General features: G+C 58.1%; 1 protein-coding gene across 4 annotated transcripts in view; it reads left to right on the top strand.

Annotated features, from left to right (window-relative positions):
• The window catches only part of FRMD8 (FERM domain containing 8), a 34,646-nt gene extending 16,351 nt beyond the window's left edge, over positions 1–18,295 (top strand). For all 4 annotated transcript variants that reach the window (XM_087855021.1, XM_045775551.2, XM_045775553.2 and 1 more), the window contains 8 exons: positions 1,772–1,873; positions 2,245–2,303; positions 2,415–2,581; positions 4,548–4,772; positions 6,876–6,999; positions 7,920–8,063; positions 13,651–13,849; positions 16,302–18,295. In XM_087855021.1, coding sequence (XP_087711147.1) covers positions 1,772–1,873; positions 2,245–2,303; positions 2,415–2,581; positions 4,548–4,772; positions 6,876–6,999; positions 7,920–8,063; positions 13,651–13,849; positions 16,302–16,420 — 1,139 coding nt within the window. In that variant the 3' untranslated portion in view covers positions 16,421–18,295. The remainder of the gene's footprint in view (positions 1–1,771; positions 1,874–2,244; positions 2,304–2,414; positions 2,582–4,547; positions 4,773–6,875; positions 7,000–7,919; positions 8,064–13,650; positions 13,850–16,301) is intronic.
• Positions 18,296–19,494: the final 1,199 nt, after the last annotated feature.

Raw genomic sequence — 19,494 nt, forward strand, 5'->3', positions numbered from 1 at the left:
GCCGCTGGGGGCGCATGGCCAGTCCCCCTCCTGGGGAGTGGTGAGGCAGGGGTGGTAACGGATGGGTGTGGTCAAGGATCTAGATTGGAAATGAGGGCTGAGGAGCCTCTGGGAAATTTGAATCTGAGAAATGTTGGAGGAGAAAGGGGTGTGAGGAAGCTGAATGCAGTGGTGGGTGGGAGAAGCTGTGGGCAGGAGGGAGGCCCGTTTGAAGGCTATGACTACTGTTTTGGGTTAACATCAGGGACCAGAGGGAAGCCCAAAGAACAGAGATGAGGACCTTTGGCTTTAAGCTGGCAGGATAAGGCACCGGGCCCTCTGGTGGGGGCTTAAGTGGGGAGATAGGGGTCAAAAGCGAGGTCAGAAGACAGGGAAGTCAGTTGATGGCATAGATGGTTACCATTCCCTGCTCCTCTACCCCCGGCAGCCATGTCCATTCATCACTCGGAAACGGTCCTTGACTTCTCAAAGGCCATGGTCACCGGCACATAAGGTGAAAGCACTTTCTCATTACTGGTGCAGGGTGTTGAGTCCCAGGGCCAGCTGGCTGCCCAGAGTCAAGGGGCTGGGCGTGAGTGGTGCACTTGGCCATTCTGCCCACCTCTGTGAGGGTCTGTGGTGGGCTGGGGGTACGGCAGTGAATGGGACAGAGCCACTCTTGCCGGAGTGATCTGAGGACTCACTGGCTAGTGGGGCATCAATGGGGAGGTGACATCAGATAGTGGTAAATACTGTAAAGACAACCAAATGAGGGTGCAGTTGGCATGGTGGCATGTGATGGGGGGGGGGCTGCCTCAGTGAAGGGTCCAGGGAAGGAGACACTAGAACCAAGACCCAAGCCAGCTGGCCACGTGAGGGTCTAGGGGGGAGAGTACCTGAGACAGGAGGAATGGCAAGTGCAAAGGCCCTGAGGCACCGACAAGGTGGGAAGGTGCAAATGATTGAAGAAGGCCAGCATGGCAGGAACAGAGTGGGAGAGGGAATGGGAAGGAAATGAGGTGGGAGAGCTGGATGGCATGGAATGAAGGTCAGCCAGAGCTCCTGAGGGAGATGCTGGAGGTGGGACCCAGTGAGGGGGAGGCCCAGGCTCTGCCAGGGGCAGGGGAGGGCAGCCCCTCGGGCCTCAGTTACCAGTTTTGGGGTCTGCTTCCTAATGGCCCTGTGGGGTTCATCTGACCACCATCCCTGGCACTTTCCATCAGCCACAGCCTCTCCGCTCCAGCCCACCCTCAGTGCTGTAGGGAGCAGTCAGAGGCTGGCACTGCCTGGAGCCTGACTCTCTCACTCGGGTGACCTTGGACAAGGAACTTAACCTCTTTGAGCCTCATTTCTCCCTACGCGTGAAATGAGGATAGTGTTATCACGGGGCAGATGCCCGTAGTCCACTTGAAGTGCTTCTGGAAGCTTGTACTTGCTCAGTTAATACTGGCCGTGACTGGGGCTCCTGGGTGGCTCAGTCGGTTGAGCGACCCACTCTTGGTTTCAGCTCAACTCGCGACCTCAGGGTCATGAGATCGAGCTTCGTGTCGGACTTCGCACTCAGCAGGGGACTCTGCTTGAGATTCTCTCTGTCTCTCCCCCCACCCCTGCATCTGCGCACGCACCCGCGCGCTCCCTCCCTGCCCCCCGCCTCCCCCCCCATCTCTCAAACAGTAGATAAATAAATCTTTAAAACCCCCGGGCACAACTGCCGTCGGCGTTGCTGTGTCAGCGGGTGGCAGTCGTACCGGTCAGAGCCACAGACGCGGCCGTGTCCCCTCTCGTCCTGCAGAGGTGCAGCTGAAGCCCAAGCACCAGCCCTACAGGCTCGGCCGCCAGTGGCCCGAACTGCTGCTGCGCTTCTCCGACGCCTCCGACGACGACGTGGCCATGGGTTAGTGCTGCTGCCCGTGCGTCCCTGTCTCAGCCCGCCTGGGCCTCCCCGGGCAGCATCAGCCGCTCCTGGCCCCGGGGGCTCCTTGGTGCTGGCGGTGGGGCCCGGAGGGGAGGCCTCTGCGCTGCGGGCAGCCCCTTGGGCCTCTGGGCCTCAGTTACCGGCTTTCACAGGTCCCTTGTCGGGAAGCCAGGAGAGGGCGGGCTGGGGGACAGCAAGCACGCCGAGATAAGCCAGGCATCCCACTCTCTGGGCAGCCCTCAGGGTCTGTCAGTCATGGTGGGTGAGGGCGGCACTGGACCTGCCAGGGGAGAGCGCTGGGCCGGGCAGGGCAGGGGGGGCCGGGCGGTGACCCCAGCCTCTCTCCTCAGATGAGCCTTCCCTGCAGTTCCGAAGGAACGTGTTTTTCCCCAAGCGGCGGGAGCTCCAGGTGAGGCCGTGAGCCCCAGGCGGGACCACCCATCCCTAGTGCCCTGTGTCCCTAGACCCCTGGGCACTGGTGCGCCGAGCAGCTGAGCAGCCCCTCCCTACCGGCCCACAGATCCACGACGAGGAGGTCCTGCGGCTGCTCTATGAGGAGGCCAAAGGCAACGTGCTGGCCGCACGGTACCCGTGCGACGTGGAGGACTGTGAGGCCCTGGGCGCCTTGGTGTGCCGTGTGCAGCTCGGGCCCTACCAGGCAGGCCAGCCCACTGCCTGCGCCCTGAGGTGAGGGCCAGTGTGCCCCAAGGCAGGGGCATGGGGTAGGGAGGGTTGCCCTGGAATCCTATGATCCGGAGTCAGGAGACCTAGGCTCTAGGGCTGGTCCTGACACTGTGTGACCTTGGGCAAGTCACCCCACCTCTCTGAGCCTCCCTTCCTCATCTGCACTGGCCTGAGGGGCCTGAGAAGTGGGAGATTTGGATGAAATGGCATCCGTGAGAGGAGCCCCAGGTGTGCGTGAGGGTGGGGCCCAGCCTCCGTCTGAGGTCAGGAGGGGGTTGAGCTTGTCCTTCTGGGGTTGCAGCCCAGGACTGACCTCCATCACCAGTGACAGTCCAGCTCCGTCCCACACTCCAGGGACGAGGCCCCATTCCTCAGATACTCCAGCACGCTAGCTTTGCACTTCCCGTCCCCTCTCAAGAGGCTGCGCTCGTCGCTGTGTGAATTGAATCTGCCGTGGAAGCAGACCAGGCCGTTCTCGGACCTCTGTGACCACTGAACCTGTCCCTAGACAGCGAACAGTGAACGGCCTGCTCCTAGGCCCCGCCCCGCCCCAGCACTGCAGGGGACAGGGCCCCGTGCTGGGTGACAGGTGACTAACAGCCGGGCTCCTGCACGGACCGGGTCACTCGGTTGAGCCTGAGGGCTCCCCGCTGAGCTGGCTGGGGCTGGTGGCCATGGGAACCCCGGCCCTGGGCCCTGTCTGCTCCTGTCGCAGCTGACAGCATATGTTTATACTCGAGGGACTTTGTCAGCCCGAGTAACAGGTCCAGAGGTGGCCGAGGTGTAGGGGTTCCGTTCAGATCCCCAGACGCCTGTCCTCATTCTCCTGGCGCAGCCCCGCGTCCTCTGGGCCGGCTCGGGCTCAGGCAGGCCAAGTAGCCACAGAAGTTGTGTGTTGCCAGGGAGACGCCTCTCCCCTGCCACACCAGAGTCCTCAGACCCACTCTGACGTCCCCTTCGCCTGGCCGAGCCTCACGTCCACCCAAAGGGGACACTGTGGCCAGGGTGCTGAGGGGCTGGCCCTGAGCTTGCCCAGACCCTGTGGATGGGAGTGGGGAAGACTGGATTTCCAGATGACAATCGACAGTTGTTCCTGGAAGAAGGGCTGTGGGGGCATAAGCAGTGAAAGCGTCCACAGCATCCCCGAGAAGGGTGGCAGCCCCCTAGACACCCCTCCTCACACGGCCCCGCGGTCGGGCCTCGGGCCAGCACGGGTTCCATCCTCGCCTCAGCCCTCCCGCCGGCCGGGCCGCCTTTGCCAGTGGCCAGGGGCGTTTGGTCCTGCAGAAGGCCCAGCAGAGCCGCCTCCCCTCTGAGGTGAGAATGGCATCCTCAGCGACAGTGGGTGCCGGGCCCGTGCCGGCGCCCTTCCGAGCATGTAGCGGTTTGTGTCCCCGTTTTATCGGTGGAGAACCGGGGCCTCTGAGAAGGTCCGGCTGCGGCTGGCCGAGCAGCCAGTGCCCAGCCCGTGCCACCGGAGCGCTGCCTGGTGCCAGGAGCAGCTTACTTTACCGACTTTATGTTTGTATGTTACTGGAAATCTCCTTTCCTTCTCGAACCTGTGCTGATGGATTGTAGGTTGGTGGATTTTTTTGTTTTTTGGTTTTTTTTAAATATATCCTTTTTTGGCAGAAAATACGTGGAGAGCTATAGGTCACTTGCCGCACCGTTTGTCATTGTCAGAGTTCCACTGGCTCAGAAATGCAAGCCGTCCTGACTCTGACACAGGCGCTGTGCCGCGGCCCTCCAGCACGGGCCGGCTGGGAGGCGGGCCTGGCTGCAGCTCCCCTGTCGTTCCCCCATCCTGCCCTTTAGGCCTCTCGCCCACCAGTCATGCTGCTGGGCCCACGGCACTGGGATCTCTGGACATCCTGGTCCGGGGCCTCGCCTGCCCTTGCCCGGGAGCGTGCCACACCCTGAGGACCTCGGCCCCTCCTCATGCCAGGCACCCTTCCTCCTTCCTCCGCAGGGAGAAGCTGGACTCCTTCCTCCCTGCCCACCTCTGCAAGCGGGGCCACGGGCTCTTTGCTGCCTTCCGGGGCCGGGGGGCCAAGGCAGCGACAGGCGAGCAGGGCCTGCTGAACGCCTACTGCCGAGTGAAGGAGGCGGTCGGCACCGACGGCGAGCGCGGGGCCTCCCTGAGCCCCCACTACCGCGCCTACCTCCTCAAGAGCCACGAGCTGCCCTTTTACGGGTGAGCGACTCCCTGGCTGTCGTAGTCACAGGCAGCCACAGCCCTGGGGGCTCCACTGTCCCCGTCCCCAGACAGCCCAGCGGTCTGTCTTGGCCTTTGCCGGCACGGCCTGCCGGGTGCCCGTCTCTGCCAGCCACGCTCTGTCCTCACGTGAGGTGTGTCTTCCTGCCAGCACCTCGGGCCCACGGGTACCAAGCAGGACGCCTGTCCTTCTCTCGCTCCCGTCACAGGCCGGGCCACCAGACGGGTCCTCTGCTTCCACCTGCCAGTCACTGGGTCGGTGGACCTGCTGACTTCCCGTGGAGCTGGTTCTCTCACACTGTCCACATCGGCCCAGTGGCTCTTGTATTTCTAGCACACGCCAGCACTCTGGGCGCTGCCGGTACCCCCGGTAGCAGAGAGACCCGGCCCATGCCTGGTGAGGCTGACGTTCTGCTGGGAAGGGAGCAGCAGCAGAGGTAGGGGACAGACTGCAGGCAGGGGCGGCAGCCGGGCGACCAGCGAGGACAGCGTGACACTACTCCGAAGGGGAGATATGGCTCAGGCCAGGCGGTGAGAACGCCGGAGATGAGATGCGGTCAGGTGCTAGAGATGTTGAGGGTGGAGTCCACAGAATTTGCTAGACCCATGTACAGTGGAACAGATGAAGGAGAGGAGACGGGACTCCGGGGTCTGGTCCAAGCAACTGGAGGGTGGCGTTGTCATCAGCTGAGACGGGCCCGGGCCACGGAGCGCGGTGGGGACGGTGGGGACGGTGGGGGTTTGGTTTTCAGATGTGTCGGTCTTAAGATGCTCGCTAGATACCAGGCGGCGATTCCGAGTGGACATTGAGATATCTGAGTCTAGAGTCGGGTCATAATTGGTGGGCATCAGCATTTGGGTGGTTTGAAACCTGGAGCCCCAAGACGTGGCCAAGGAGGTGAGTGTGGACCAGGCATGAGGAGGACCCGGGCCAGCGAGGCGGGCAGGCAAAGGGAAGGAGCGAGTGACCAAACATCCCATGCTGCTGCTTCCAGGTCAAGTTCAACATCTCCTGTGCGGCCGATAGTTGACCTTGGCTCCAGCATCAGGGGGTGGCAGTGGGTGGAGGAGAGTGAGAAAAGACCAGAGACAGCGCGTGTGACCAGCTCCTTCTGGGGTCAGTGCCATGAAATGGAGTCAAGAGATGGAGCATTTTTGGCTGGGGTGGGGGCGGAAGGTCTTTAGTTCTTACGATGGCCGAGATGCATGTGTACAGACGGGACGGTCGGAGAGCCAGTAGGGTAGACGAGGGCAGGCAAGTGGTGCTCCGGGCGCTTCAGGGACTCCGTGAAGTAGGAGTCCCAGCCCTTTGCTGACCCCGTAGAGGTCTTGCAGGAGCAGGGACAGGAGTGAGGCGGATTGTGGGAATGGGAGGGAGCTCTTCCTCCTCTCCAGGCCCGTCCCGGTACAGGCGGTGACAGGGCAGGATTCGGCAAGGGCTCTGGCTGAGCCTGGCGCAAGGGCACCAGGCCAGGAGCCATAGGAGGGGGACAGACATGACGGGGTGGGGGAGAGGGTGGCAGCTCAGTGAGATGGTGTGTCAGGGCCACTACACCCTGTCCCCTTCCCAGTGTTGTACCCTGAAGCCTCCCGGGGTGGCCCCTGCCCTCTCATGGGCCCCCCCACAGGTGCAGCTGGACCCCACCACTGCTGACAGACCGTGGGCTGTGGTGCTGTCCCCACCCTGACATGGCCTGGCCACCTCCAGCAGCCTCAGCTGCAGCCCCTACAGCCCGAGTCCTTGGGCTCCCGGCGGCTCCTTGAGCATAACTTGCTGCCCCACACCCAGGTTCATGCTCTTCCCTCCATCTGCGGTGCCCACCCTTCTCTAGCCCCTCAGTTCCTCCCCCTGCCTGTTCAGACCTTCCTGTCCCGCGTGACCAGCGCAGATGCTTCCACCTCCAGGAAGCCTTCCCCCCAGTCCCCTCTGTTTTCATTGAAACTTCAGTCACCAAAACAGCCTAAACTTCTCATGTGCCCGGGACAGGGCCTGGCCAGAGTCTTGTGGTGGCGGAGCCCAGACCCTGCACCATCTGTTCTTGGTGCCCGAGGTGACAGGCTAACGGCAGTTCTCCTCCCCAGGTGTGCCTTCTTCCACGGTGAGGTTGACAAGCCGGCCCAGGGCTTTTTGCACCGGGGTGGGCGGAAGCCAGTGGCTGTGGCCATCAGTCTGGAGGGCGTGCACGTCATTGACAGCAGGGAGAAGGTACCTACGGCTCCTCCAGGGTGGGACTGGGTTGGGGGCAGGGGGCCTCACTGGAGAGGGCGTAGGGCCCTTACCCAGGCCTTCCTGGTTCTCCTGGGCCAGTGGTTGGCCCGGAAGCAGACTGGATGGCTCGTCTGGCCTCCCTCCCTCAATGTCCCTGGGGCTTCCAGTGTCATTCCAGAAGCTTCCTTGTGGTCTACTCTAGATCCACTGTCTGTCTGCGGGCTAGGCTGGAGGGTGGCTGGGACAGGGGGAGGCTGCAGCTGGGATGAATCCTCTGAGTGGAGGGAATCTGGCACAGCCCGGCCTCTCTGTTGGACCCATGGCTAGAGACTAGCTGTTGGTTTTCCAGAAGAGCCTCACAACTAGAAGCCCTCCTTGGTTGCCTGAGTCCTCCCCCTGTGTTTGGCGCAGGCCGTCTCTTGGTTCCTTATGTAGAAGGTCATGTCAGCATCGTGCCCTGTGGGGCGATTTCTCTGCATTTGGCGGGCGTCTCTCCTCAGCCAGCAGGAAAGTGTTGGGTGACTGCTGCTTGTCCCCAGAGTGGGTCCCCGGCACCGCCTGGGTACCCGTGCCCAAACATGCTGGGCCCAGAGCCCAGCTCAGCCTCCTACTGAGATGCTACCCAGCTGATCTCCCCTCCCACCCGCTCTTCCCCCGCGTGACCGCCCCAGCTGTCGGGCTTGGCCCGCCGGTGGGAAGTGCCGTGGGGTAGGAGTTGTCCGCCTCCCCAGAGCACAGCCCCTGTGAGGGTCTGATGAAATCAGGGACGCCTCAGAGAAACTCATACGGGAATTTAGACTCCGCCTTGGAGGTAAATAGCCTGGCCAGGTGTCCCCTCCTGGTGGCACCTGAGCAGGCTGGGGAGAGGAGTGGACTCTGCTCCGCCCAATCCAAGCTCCGTGTCTCCCTCTGGCCAGCACGTCCTGCTGGGCCTGCGCTTCCAGGAGCTGTCGTGGGACCACACCTCCCCCGAGGAGGAGGAGTCTGTCCTGTGGCTGGAGTTCGATGGGGACAACGAGGGCACACCGGTCAACAAGCTCCTCAAGATCTACTCCAAGCAGGTAGTGGGCGTCGCCTGTGGTGGGGCTGGGGGTGCGGTGGGGTAGCCCGGGCTCAGGGCGCCCCAGACTATTTGGAGGTTCCAGACTGGCTGACAAGGAGGTGAGAGGGCTGCTGAGGGCCTGGGGACCCGGGGAGCTGCCATCAGCTGACCTGGAGCCACGCTTGTGAGTCAGAGGCCTGGGGGGATGCCACCCCGGGCTTCCCTGTGCTGTGTGACCAGCCCTCACGGCTCCCCATCCTCCAGGCCTCCTGGGAGTTGGGTGCTCTCGGAGGGGGAGCAGGCATGGCAGGGCGAAGGTCCCCACAGTACCTTTGTTTCACTCTGTTCTCCCAGCCCCCACCCCTGCCCCCCTGCTCCTGGCCTGGTCACGGCACAGGCCTCCCTCCACACCTCGGCCTTCCCTCTCACTCAGCACAGACACTGGTCGGGACTCCTGTCCCTGAAAGTACATCTCCACCCCGGCCGCCATCTGGGGTCTCTGGACCCTCCATAGACGCTCTTCTCACTCTGGCCTCCCCTCCCCCTCGGCGCCTCCACCCCTGCACCTCCCTGCCATAAGCCCAGCGACCCCTGCTTTGCCACCGAGCGCAGACGTCTGTCCTCCGTCCCTGCTCAGCCTGACCGTGAGCTCCTGGACACTCCCGTCCCCTGCCGTAGCTCCTCTGACCCCCTGCCCTAGCGTCCAAGAGCTCTTCTGTCTCACAGCTTGGATGCTCGGCCGGCCCCACCTTTCTGCTGATGACTCCGTAATTGTCACATCACTAAGCTAGACCCCTTTTTAAAGTAAATGCTGTAGTGAATTATACATAGAGACAAGCGCCCAAATGCTAAGCATATAGCTCAACAGATGTTCCCCAAATAAACCCATGTCAGCTTTCAGGTTGCGAAATAGAACCAGGACCCCAGGAGATCCCTCAAGCCCCCTCCCAGGCGTTTCCCCCCCCACCTGGGGACCCCCTTCCTGGCTTGTTTCACCTTTGAGTCGTTTAGCCTGGTCTTGAACCTTCTAGCACCAGTGTATTCTCTTCTGTCTGGTGTGTTCCGCTCCGTCCTCGCTGCGGGTAGTAGTGGCTCGATCTTTCGAGACGCGCTCTGGTGTTCCAGCATCCAAATTCACCAGTGTTGACTTTCGCATGCCATCACTGAGGGACACTTGGGTTTCCGGTTTGGGACTGTTGCCAGCAACGCTGCCACGATCACGGTCACGCGTGTCCTTTGTGCGCATGTGTGGGTGGACACGCGGGAGCGGAACGGCCGGGCCAGCAGGTCAGCACGTGCCATCCCCAACAGATGTCCCCAGCAGTCATGCCAGTGCTTCCTGCCCCACATCCGCTCCCCAGCCTGGCCCGTTCTAGCCGCTCTGGAGGGAGAGTTGTGCCATCTCTTTACGGTTATTTTCCTTTGTTTTTCAGTCCATTGTGTTAAGGTATAATTTACAGCCAGCCTCCGTTTTAAATCTTTTTTTTTTTTTTAAGATTATTTATTTATTTATTTATTTGACAGAGATAGAGACAGCCAGCGAGAGAGGGAACACAAGCAGGGGGAGTGGGAGAGGAAGAAGCAGGCTCATTAGCGGAGGAGCCTGATGTGGGGCTCGATCCCACAATGCCGGGATCACGCCCTGAGCCAAAGGCAGACGCTTAACCGCTGTGCCACCCAGGCACCCCCAGCCTCCATTTTAAGAGTAAGTCCTGATGCATTCACGTGCCTGTGTAACCACAGCAGTCAGGCAGTGGAGCAGCTCTTTTGCTCACAGACGTGTCTGTTCACACCTTTCATCCATTTTTTATTGGAGTTACTTGCACCGCCCCCCACATCTCCGCATGGCTTTTGTTGGCATCTCCCCCCCGCCGCCACCTGACGAGGTTGAGCAGCTTTTCTGTATTTACTTGCCATCTGGATGTCCTGCCTGCTGAAGTCTTTGCCAGTTTTTCTTTGGGGTTGTCTTTTTTTTTCTTTTTTCTTTTATTCATCGTTTTGTACATTTCTTGTCTGCTTTCGGAGTCATGCCCCACCTGCTACTTCGTGCCTCCCTTCGCTCTCCCTAGTGTTTCGCTTTTTCCAGAGCCTTCTATAAATACACTCAGCTACATACGTACACGCACAGGACTCCCACGTACTTACACAAGCAAAATGAAGAGCACGTCTACACGAAGACTTGTGCTCAGGTGTTAGGGCAGCTCCGTGTATAATAACCGAAGCGTCAGAAACAGCACAAACGTCCATCGACGGGTGCCTAGGAACACCACTGGTGGTACACACGGTGTCCGTAACATGGGCCGCCTTTGACACTGGCTTCACTCCCTGACCTTCGTGTTTCGAGATCCATCCATTATCGCAGGGCATGTCAGTTGGTCCCTTTACGTCATCGCATCATATTCCACAGCGTGCATGAACCTCAGGTCAGCTCTTCACCCACTGAAGAAAGATGTTGGGGCTGTTTCCAGTTTGAGGCTTTTGTGAGTAAAGATGCTCTAAACATTTGTGTGGGCAGATGGCTTCATTTCTCTTGTCTGAGTAGCTAGGGGTGGGATTGCCGGGTTCTGTGATAAACCTCACATCGCCTCTGTTAGAAACCACCAAACTGGGGCGCCTGGGTGGCTCCGATGGTTGAGCATCTGCCTTCGGCTCGGGTCATAATCCCAGGGTCCTGGGGTCCAGTCCTGCATCGGGCTCCTTGCTTAGCGGGGAGTCTGACTCTCCCTCTGCCCCTGCCCCTCCCCCCTGCTTATGCTCTCTCTCTCTCTCTTTCTCTCTCTCTGTCAAATAAATAAATAAAGTCTTAAAAAAAAAAAGATTTGGGGCGCCTGGGTGGCTCAGTTGGTTGTCTGCCTTCCGCTCAGGTCATGATCCTGGGGTCCTGGGATTGAGTCCCATGTCAGGCTCCCTGCTCAACAGGGAATCTGCTTCCCCCTCTCCCCTTCCCCCTGCTGGTGCTCTCTTGTGCACTCGTTCTCACTGTCTCAAATAAATAATCTTTAAAAAATAAAATAAAAATATTTTAGTTACTTAATTTGAAAGAGGGAGGGAGAGCGTAAGTGGTGGGGAGGGGCAGAAGGAGGGAGAAAGAGAGAGAAAAGCAAACTCCCTGCTGAGCAGGAAGGTGGACGTGGGGCTCGATCCCAGGAGCTGGAGATCATGACTTTGAGCTGAAGGCAGACGCTTCACTGACTGAGCCACCCAGGCACCCCTATAATTCTTACTAAAATTCTAGAAACTAGACGTTTTATAATTTTAAGTCTATGATCCACTTCAAGTTGCTTTCCTACGTGAAGTGTGATATATGGATCAAGATTCTCTTCTCTTTTTTCCTTTTTCCAGTGTTATTTCTTGAAAAGACTGCCCTTTCTTCATTGAATTGCCCTTGTGTCTCTGTTGCAATTCAATTGGCCAAGTGCGTGTGGGTCTATTTCTGGATTATCTGTTCTGTGCCCCTGGTCTGTGTGTTTGTTTTTCACTAGTACTAGTATATTGACTACTGAAACTTTATAGTAAGTCTTGAATTCGGGTAGTATGATTTCCAGAACTTTGTTCTTTTTCAAAATTGTTTTTGACTATTCTGGTTCCTTTGCATTTCCGTGTTAATTTTAGGATAAGCTTGTTGATTTCTATCCTTCCTTCCCCCAAAAAAGCCTTCTGGGATTTAGACTAAGATTGCATTGAATCTGTAGGTTAATTTGGAGAGAACTGACATCCTAAGTCTTCTAGGCCATTTATTTGTTTTTTATTTTTTTCACTAATATTTTATAGTTGTCAGCAGACAGATGTGTACATCTTCTATCATATTTATCCCTAAGTATTTCTTTGCTTTGCTTTCCTTTCTTTCTCCCCCTGGTGCTACCGTAGATGGTACTTTTTAATTTATTTATTTTTATTTGTGTTTTAGTGACATAAAAGTGTATTTCTCTCTCACATAACACCACGGGTAGGCAGTCCAGTCAAGACCTGTTACGGTGAACCCAGGGTCCTTTAACCTTGTTGCTCCCCCGTGCATATTCTCTTCCTCTAACATTCACTCATGGTCCAGGATAGCTGCTTCAACTCCAGCCATCACATCTACACGCTAGACAACAGGAAGAAGGGAAAGGGAGGAACACCATGACTTTTAATTTCAATTTTCGGTTGCTCATTGTGATATGTAGAAACACAGCTGATTTTGTTATCTCCATACTCCTACGTCCTGCCACTTTGTTAAACTCACTCACTGGTTCTAATAGTTTTGCTGCAGATGCTTAAGGGTTTTCTCTGTAGACAATCGTGTTGTCTGTGATTAAGGATAGTCGTGTCTGTGTTCCTCTGTCTGGCCTGATTGCGCTCTTTCGGACTCCCGGTACAGTGTTAAGTCGGTGTGAGCAGACATCCCAACTTGCTCCTGACCTTGGAGGGAGGTTGGTTCAGTCTTGCTCTAAATAAGTATGGTGTTAGCTGCAACTTCTTCAGAGACACTGTCATTGGGTCGAGGAAGTTCCCTTCTATTCCTCATTTGCCAAGCATTATCTTGAATGGATATTAATTTTGTCAAGCGTAGTGTAGTTTTAGTGGCGGGCTCCCTGAACCTCAGGAGCGTTGCGCTGTGATTGAGGCTTTGTTCCAGGGAACTTAGAGGGCTCCCTGTTGTGCTTACAGCCCCGGGCCCGCTGTCCCCACTGGCTGCCCTCCTGTTCTCCAGCCCACTGCCCGCCCTGCTTGTGGAGTCTCTCGGTGAGAAAAGGAGGCAGGTGTGGAGAATGGGTGCTGGCTTTTGCTCCTGGGTCCCCTCCCCAGGATGGGTTGTGTGGCTTCCCGGAGGCCTTGGGCTGCACTGGGTGGGGGCAGGTACCAGGCCACTTCTGTGTCACCGTGGGGCCATCCCCCTGGCCCCTGCCCCTCCTGTGGGGACTCTTCTTGGAAGCACAGGCAGGCGTCGACCTGCCTCGGTCGCTGCCGTATCGCACGGCCCTGTCGCAGCACCTGGCACGGGGTAGGCACTCAGTACCCGAGGGTCGCTGCCCACTGATGGCTTTCTGTCTGTGGATCCATCTGACCCCTGGTGTCCCCATCATATGGGGGACCATGCTCACTGACACCCGGTCACTTCCCCTTTTCTGTCAACGTGGGTTACGTGTGAAATTTGTTGAGAAGGTAGCGCTCTTGAAGAACGGGCTCAGAGGGAGCCGCGCACCCGCACCCTGTGCAGGACCTTCCTCATAGGCCTGCAGGTTCTTCTCGCAGAAGGTCTCCCCTGTTCCTACACCTGGCTCCTCTTCCTCCCTTCCTCATCCTCCCCTAACAGCTGAGCTCCTTTCCCCCTGTGGCCTGACCGCTGCGGCCCACGGCACTCAGCCTTCCGGGCCTGGGCCTTCTGCCTAGAACACTCTTTCTGAAGCACCCCACCTCCCAGACCTGAGACGGGGACCCCTACTGACCTCCGAGGTCACGCAGATGGATGCCTCCCCTGGTCCCCTCCTTCCTTTCTTGTGTAAATGATGCTCGCTTCGTCATCTGCCTCCCCCAGCCGAAGGCCCTGCCGGTCCATCTGGTCCAGGTCTGTCTCCTCCAGGGTATGGAAGGGCTGGGCCTCACGGCAGCCGCTCTCTCCTCCCCAGGCCGAGCTGATGAGCGGCCTCATTGAGTACTGCATTGAGCTGAACCAGACTTCAGAGCCCGCCGCCCCCCAGGAGAATGTGCCCGGCCCCGCCGCCGGCTCCCCGCCGCCTCCCGCTCAGCGCCCACAGCTGCGGAGACAGGGCAGCGTGGTGTGCAGCCGCCTCCAGCATCTCTCCACCATCGACTACGTGGAGGAAGGTGAGTGAGTGTGCGCACGCACACGTACTCCGCACGCACGCACGTCTGCACGCTACAGGGGGCCCCGGGGACAGGGAGGTGCTGAGCAGTTCCAGAGCCAGCGAAGTAGGGTCCAGCTGGCAGGGACCTAATTGGGGAGAGGGGGCGAAGCCCGGTGAGGGTCGCGTCTTAGGAGCTCTGGGCCTGGGAATGGGGGCCTCTGGGGCCCCGGCGGGAAGGATCCTTTTCTTGTCACTGCCGTCGTCCACAGATGTGTTGCTTGTGGCCGTGTCCAGATGGGACAAACCAGAAACTCCCGATGCCTGTTGTTTCAGGTGTGGGTACAAAACAGTGGGGCCCCGTCTGGTGGAATCAGGGCAGCTGGTAAACAGGCAGCGCCCTGAGCGCAGTGTGGTGTCTGGGATCGGGCCCTGGAGCAGACAGACATCTGTGAAAGAACCGCTGAGGTCCGGAAGTCTGTACTTTAGTTAATCACGTGGCACCAATGCTTAGTTTTTAGTTTTGGCAAACAGACGATGGTGACAGAGGATGCCAGCCAGCATCGAGAGAAGCTGGACGAGGGTATATAGGAATTCTTTGTATTATTATCTCTGTGACTTCTCAATAAATCTAGAATTATTCCAAAATAAGAAGTTGTTAAATGCAAGAACTAAGACCTGCATTTAAATAGCAAGATGGAGGGGGGCCTAGCTGACCCAGTTGGTGAAGCATCTGCCTTCGGCTCAGGTCATGATCCCAGAGTCCTGGGATCAAGGTCCATATCGGGCTCCCTGTTCAGTGGGGAGTCTGCTTCTCCCTCTCTGCTGTTCCCCTTTCTTGTGCTCTCTCCCTTTCTCTCTCTCTCTCTCTCTCTGAAATAAATAAAAATAAAATCTTTAAAAACCTTTAAGAATACATAAATAGCAAGATGTTCACAAAATAAGGCCAAGTAATAAAAATCAGGACAAGCCCCTGCGAGACCGCGTCCATGTGTAGGAAGAAGGAGACGCGCCAGCTGTGGTGGTGGATTGCGGTAGCTTCTACTTTTTCTCTGGGTTTCTTTGTAGTATTTACATTTTTGATGACAATCATGTCATGTTTTTTAAGATTTTATTTATTTGAGAGAGAGACAAGACAGAGCTTGAGTGGGGGGAGGGGCAGAGGGAGAAGCCGACTCCCCCGCTGAGCCAGAAGCCTGACGCGGGGCTCGATCCCAGGACCCTGAGTTCACGACCTGAGCCGAAGTCAGATGCTAGATACAGGCGCCCCAAGCAGGTCATTTTTATAATCGGGCAAAGCAAAACGGTTTTTCTGTAACATAACCATTTGCACCATCGTGGTCTTCCTCGGCGTGGCTAGCAGGCATGGTCGCCCAGCTCCCTGTTTGGGACATGACAGTTCCGGTTGTCAGCCACTGCAGACAACATAGCTGTAGCTAAGTCCTCACTTGGAATCTGAACCTCTTCCTCGGGATAAGTTCTAGAAATGGGGTTGCGGCGTCAGACGGTGCGCGCGCCAGCCTTCCACCCTCTCCAGCACGCCGCGAGAACTTGTTCGGGTCGGTGTCCAGGTATCAGTGAGGTTGGACTGATCCTATGTGCTTGGTCCTTTCTGTTTTCTTTCTGGATTATTGTTCATTTATTTGCGTTGCCAAGTTTTCTTTTGTTGCTTGATTTTTTTTAAATTAACATCTTCCATTAATATTTGGTATATTTGTTACAGTTAACAAGCAAATATGGGTACAGTATTGTTAACTGAAGTCCTCCGCTTGGGGCACATGTCCTTCCCAGTGGCCGGCTCCATGCAGGTCACCACACCACATTTAGTTGTCCGTTCTCTGTAGGCACCGCTGGGCTGCGTACGTTTCTCGTATTTCCCTGGCTTTCGATGACCTTGACGGTTTGGAGGAGGACTGCTGGGGGATGTTGTAGGATGCCGCGTCACTGCGATTTGCCTGACGCTTCCCTCGTGCTCAGGCAGGGGTTGTGGGCTGGGGAGGAAGGTCCCAGAGGTAAAGTGCCGTTTTTATCACATCATATCAAAGGTGTGTGATCAACATGACTTAGGACAGTTGGTGTTGACCTTGTCACCTGGCTTGAAATTCTAACTCGTAAGATTCTTTTTGTCTTACCGAGGCTCACCTTCAGCAAGCCGTCCGTGTTGCAGGTGTTGTATTTCTGTGGTCTGTTCTTGAACTGGTTTGAGCAGAAGCCCCAGGGACAGCAGAGCTGGCCCGGCATCACATGCAAACGCGGATTTGCCTGGTTCGGGAGGCTGGCCACGTGGCCCGCCCTTGCCACCGCTGGTGGGAGAGCTTCCATGCGGAGCTGAGGCTCAGACAGTTCCTGGCTGCGACGAGGGGGGACTCTGTCCGACAGGCTCTGGAAGGAGCCAGCCCCTGGCGCCCCCGGGGGCCTGGACCATCTCACCTCCGGAAGCCCTCCCTCAGCGAGTCCCTCTTCTCCCTCGCTAGGTCAGCAGATCAAGCGGGTGAAGCCGAAACGCACCACGTCCTTCTTCAGCCGGCAGCTCTCCACAGGCCAGGGGAGCTACACCGTGGTGCAGCCCACCGACGGCCTGGAGCAGGGCTGAGGGCAGCGGCGCCGGGCAGGGGGAGGGGACAGGGGGAGGCTCCCCCTGGACCTGGCCCCGCATTCTTCTCCCCGAAGGGCAGGACCAGGCTGCGGCCCTGGTGTTGGGCAGGAGGGCTGCCTCGAGAGGCTAGAAGTGGCTTCTGGGCCTGTGATGGCACACGGGCCGCGCAGGGCTGACAGGGTCCTTCTTGCAGCCTGCCTGCCCTTCCCCTGGACTCAGCCCCACGGCTGTCTCAGGACCATCTGAGGAGGCTCTGGCCACCTCCTCCCAGCCAGGGACTTGCCCTTGTGCCCCTCTCAAGATGGACAGTGTCCCCTGCTCTGACGTCCTCGGTGGCAGCACTGACGGCAGGGGGCCGATGAATAGGGTTTGGGACCTGTAGGTCCAGTGTGTGTCTTTGGTCTTTTCCCCGGACTTTGGTGACCACATCCCCGCGTTCCTTCTGCAGCATTTCACGCACGCTGCCAGTCTGGGCAATGGCCCTGTGGGGCGGGAAGGAGGCCTCCCTGGATTGACCCACTGCAGGCACAGAGAGGGTGAAGCCCCTCGCTCATCCCCTCTCTGGCTGGCTGGAACTGGGGGAGCCAGGCAGGGCCTGGCTCGGGGAGCACTCTGCGCCCCTCCCTCCGGCCTTGTGGGCAGGACACATTCTGACTGGAAGGAAAGTGCCTTTTTGCCAGCCTTTGGGGACAACACTGTGCCGGGAGGTGGCTGTCCTGTCCTGTGGACCAACACACCTACCAGACCCACACTCCACACTCGGAGAGGCTCCCAAACCAGCCTGGGCTTCAGGTTTTCGTTTTGCTCTTTTTTCATCTGCTTCGGTTCCACGAAGCCTGGGAACTCTGGGGTAACTTGAGGACGATGCCCCCACCCGCCTCAGGGCTGCCGGCTCTCCCTCAAGATGGCACTGTGGTGTCCGTCCGCCCGACCCCGGCGTGTTCCCTGCGAGCTGGTCTCTCCTTCCAGGGACATTGTAGGGAGGCCGGACCTGGTGCTGGCCGTGGTTTTTCCCCTGCTTCACCCTCCTGGCTTCTCCCCGAGGAGCCAGCCTGGAGGAGGGCCCTCCCAGCCCCGCTTCCTCCAAGGTGGGTCCGTGGCCCTCACTCGCTTCCGGAGACCTTGCGCAGGGCACCGGGCGCTGCCTTGTCCCCCTTCCCCTGGAGAGCCTTGGCAGAGGAAGTGCAGACTGGCCCCCAGGGTCAGAGCCTGCTTCCTCCCCTTCCTTTTGGTGACTTTTGAGCTCTCCCGATGTTCTGAGGTGGGCTTGCCTCCGGCAGTAGGGACTCTGTTGTTTGTTATCATAAATAGTGTCCCCAGCCTTTTGGAATGCCCCCCCCCCCAGGCCATCTTGTCTCCCCTCCTGGAGTCGCTGGACTGGACCGGCCACCCAGCCCGCCTGGCACCCAGCCCCCGGGTTCTCTCCTCCCACTCGCTGTTTTGAAGCAGGTGAATGTTTATCTGCTGGGCTGAAGGGCTGGGGGGGCGGGCGTGGTCGCACATTACTTGTTTTTACTCTTCAGTCTCTCTGCTGTTCTCTGAGTTCCCTTGTGTGCCTTGACCTTTTCTGCCTGCCCTTTGGGACAAAGCAGTATTCTACCAAGTGCCCTTTGAATATTCTCATTCTTTTGTATCACATGACTTCTTAATAATAAAATAAATTCCCAGCAAACTTTGGGTGGTTTACGTGATGAAATAGCAAGAGTGTGTTAATTACACCCCGGGAGTCGATTACAGGCTGCTTGTTGGCTTTGTATTAAATACTCATCAAGGTCTGCGGCTCTCTGGGCTGCCGAGCTGAATTTGATGGAGAGCCCAGAGTGACGTTTTCCAACCTCAGTGGCTGGTCAGAGACTCCCAGGGTAAGAAGGTCCAGGAGGGGTTTGGGGGTTCATGGTGGGAACCAAGGTGGGGAGGTCTGCAGGGAGGCAGGGGAACAAGAAGCCGACAGTGGGCAGACGGGAGCCTTTGTCCCTGTCCCATGAGCCTAAGCCATGCCACCATGGCCTCTTAGACCCCCTGCTTCCCCGCTCCTCCTCACCCCTAGGGGTGTGGGCCCCGGGCACAGTCCGGACCGCAGCACCTCAGCCGAGAGGCCAGAAAAGCCTCTTGCCCACGCTGAGGGCTCCTCCTGCCCCAGGCCTGGCCAGGAGGCAGTTTGCCACAGATCCTGTTGTGCGTAGCTGCGGCCTTTGGCCCTGTAGGGTAAGCACACCATTTGGGGTTTGGAGTTCACACTGAAGGATTTGGGAGCTAGAAGGAGCAAGCCACGGGTCTGTGTGGCAGTGAGGTCCTGGGACTAGGGCCTCTCCCCTCGTGCCTGCTGTGGGGTCCTCCGTCTGGCAAGGACAGCATGACGCCACAACTGTGGGCACTTATGTGAGTCTCCACTTCCGGACCTTTAAGAGGGGACTGGTAATAGTACCCGTCTCAGAGGGTTGTTGGGGTGCTTGAGGCTCTGACGAGGCACTTCACCATCCTCTAAAAGTCCTGTGTCTGGAAGCTGGCAGGGATGACAGGACCCCCTGAGAGGCCAGGGCCTGCCGATGGCATGGACACCCCCACTCCAGTGGGTGAGGGAGTAGCAACAGCCCGGAGCCTGGCCGACCTGGAGCCCCTTCCTCTTACCCAGGCCCCGTCAGCCCTCGCCGCCTGTGGCTATCCTAAAAGATGGGCACAGCCTGAATGGCTTCAAGCCACACACCTTCGTTGCCTCACCGTTCTGTAGCTCAGAAGTCGGAAACGAGTCCATCTCACTGCGCGAAGGTCAAGGTGTTGGCAGGGCCTCATTCCTTCTGGAGGCTCCAGGGGAGAGTCCATTTCCTTTCCCTCTGCAGCTTCTAGAAGCCCCCGCACTGCCTGGCTGGTGGCCATTCCTCCATCTTCTTCTCCCACCAGTGAAGGCAAGTGACGTCCTCACATCTCTCTCTTTTCTGCTCTCCTCTTCCAGGTTAGAGGCCCTTGTGGTTACCTTGAGCCAGTGTGGATAATCGGGGACCATCTCCCTGTTAAAGCCGGCTGACTGGCACCTTCCATTCCTCTTTGCCACATAACCTAACATTCACAGGCGC

The sequence above is a fragment of the Ursus americanus genome, chromosome 24, assembly GCF_024610735.1.
Source record: "Ursus americanus isolate L20-20 chromosome 24, mUrsAme1.1.p, whole genome shotgun sequence".
Classification (NCBI taxonomy): Eukaryota; Metazoa; Chordata; class Mammalia; order Carnivora; family Ursidae; genus Ursus; species Ursus americanus.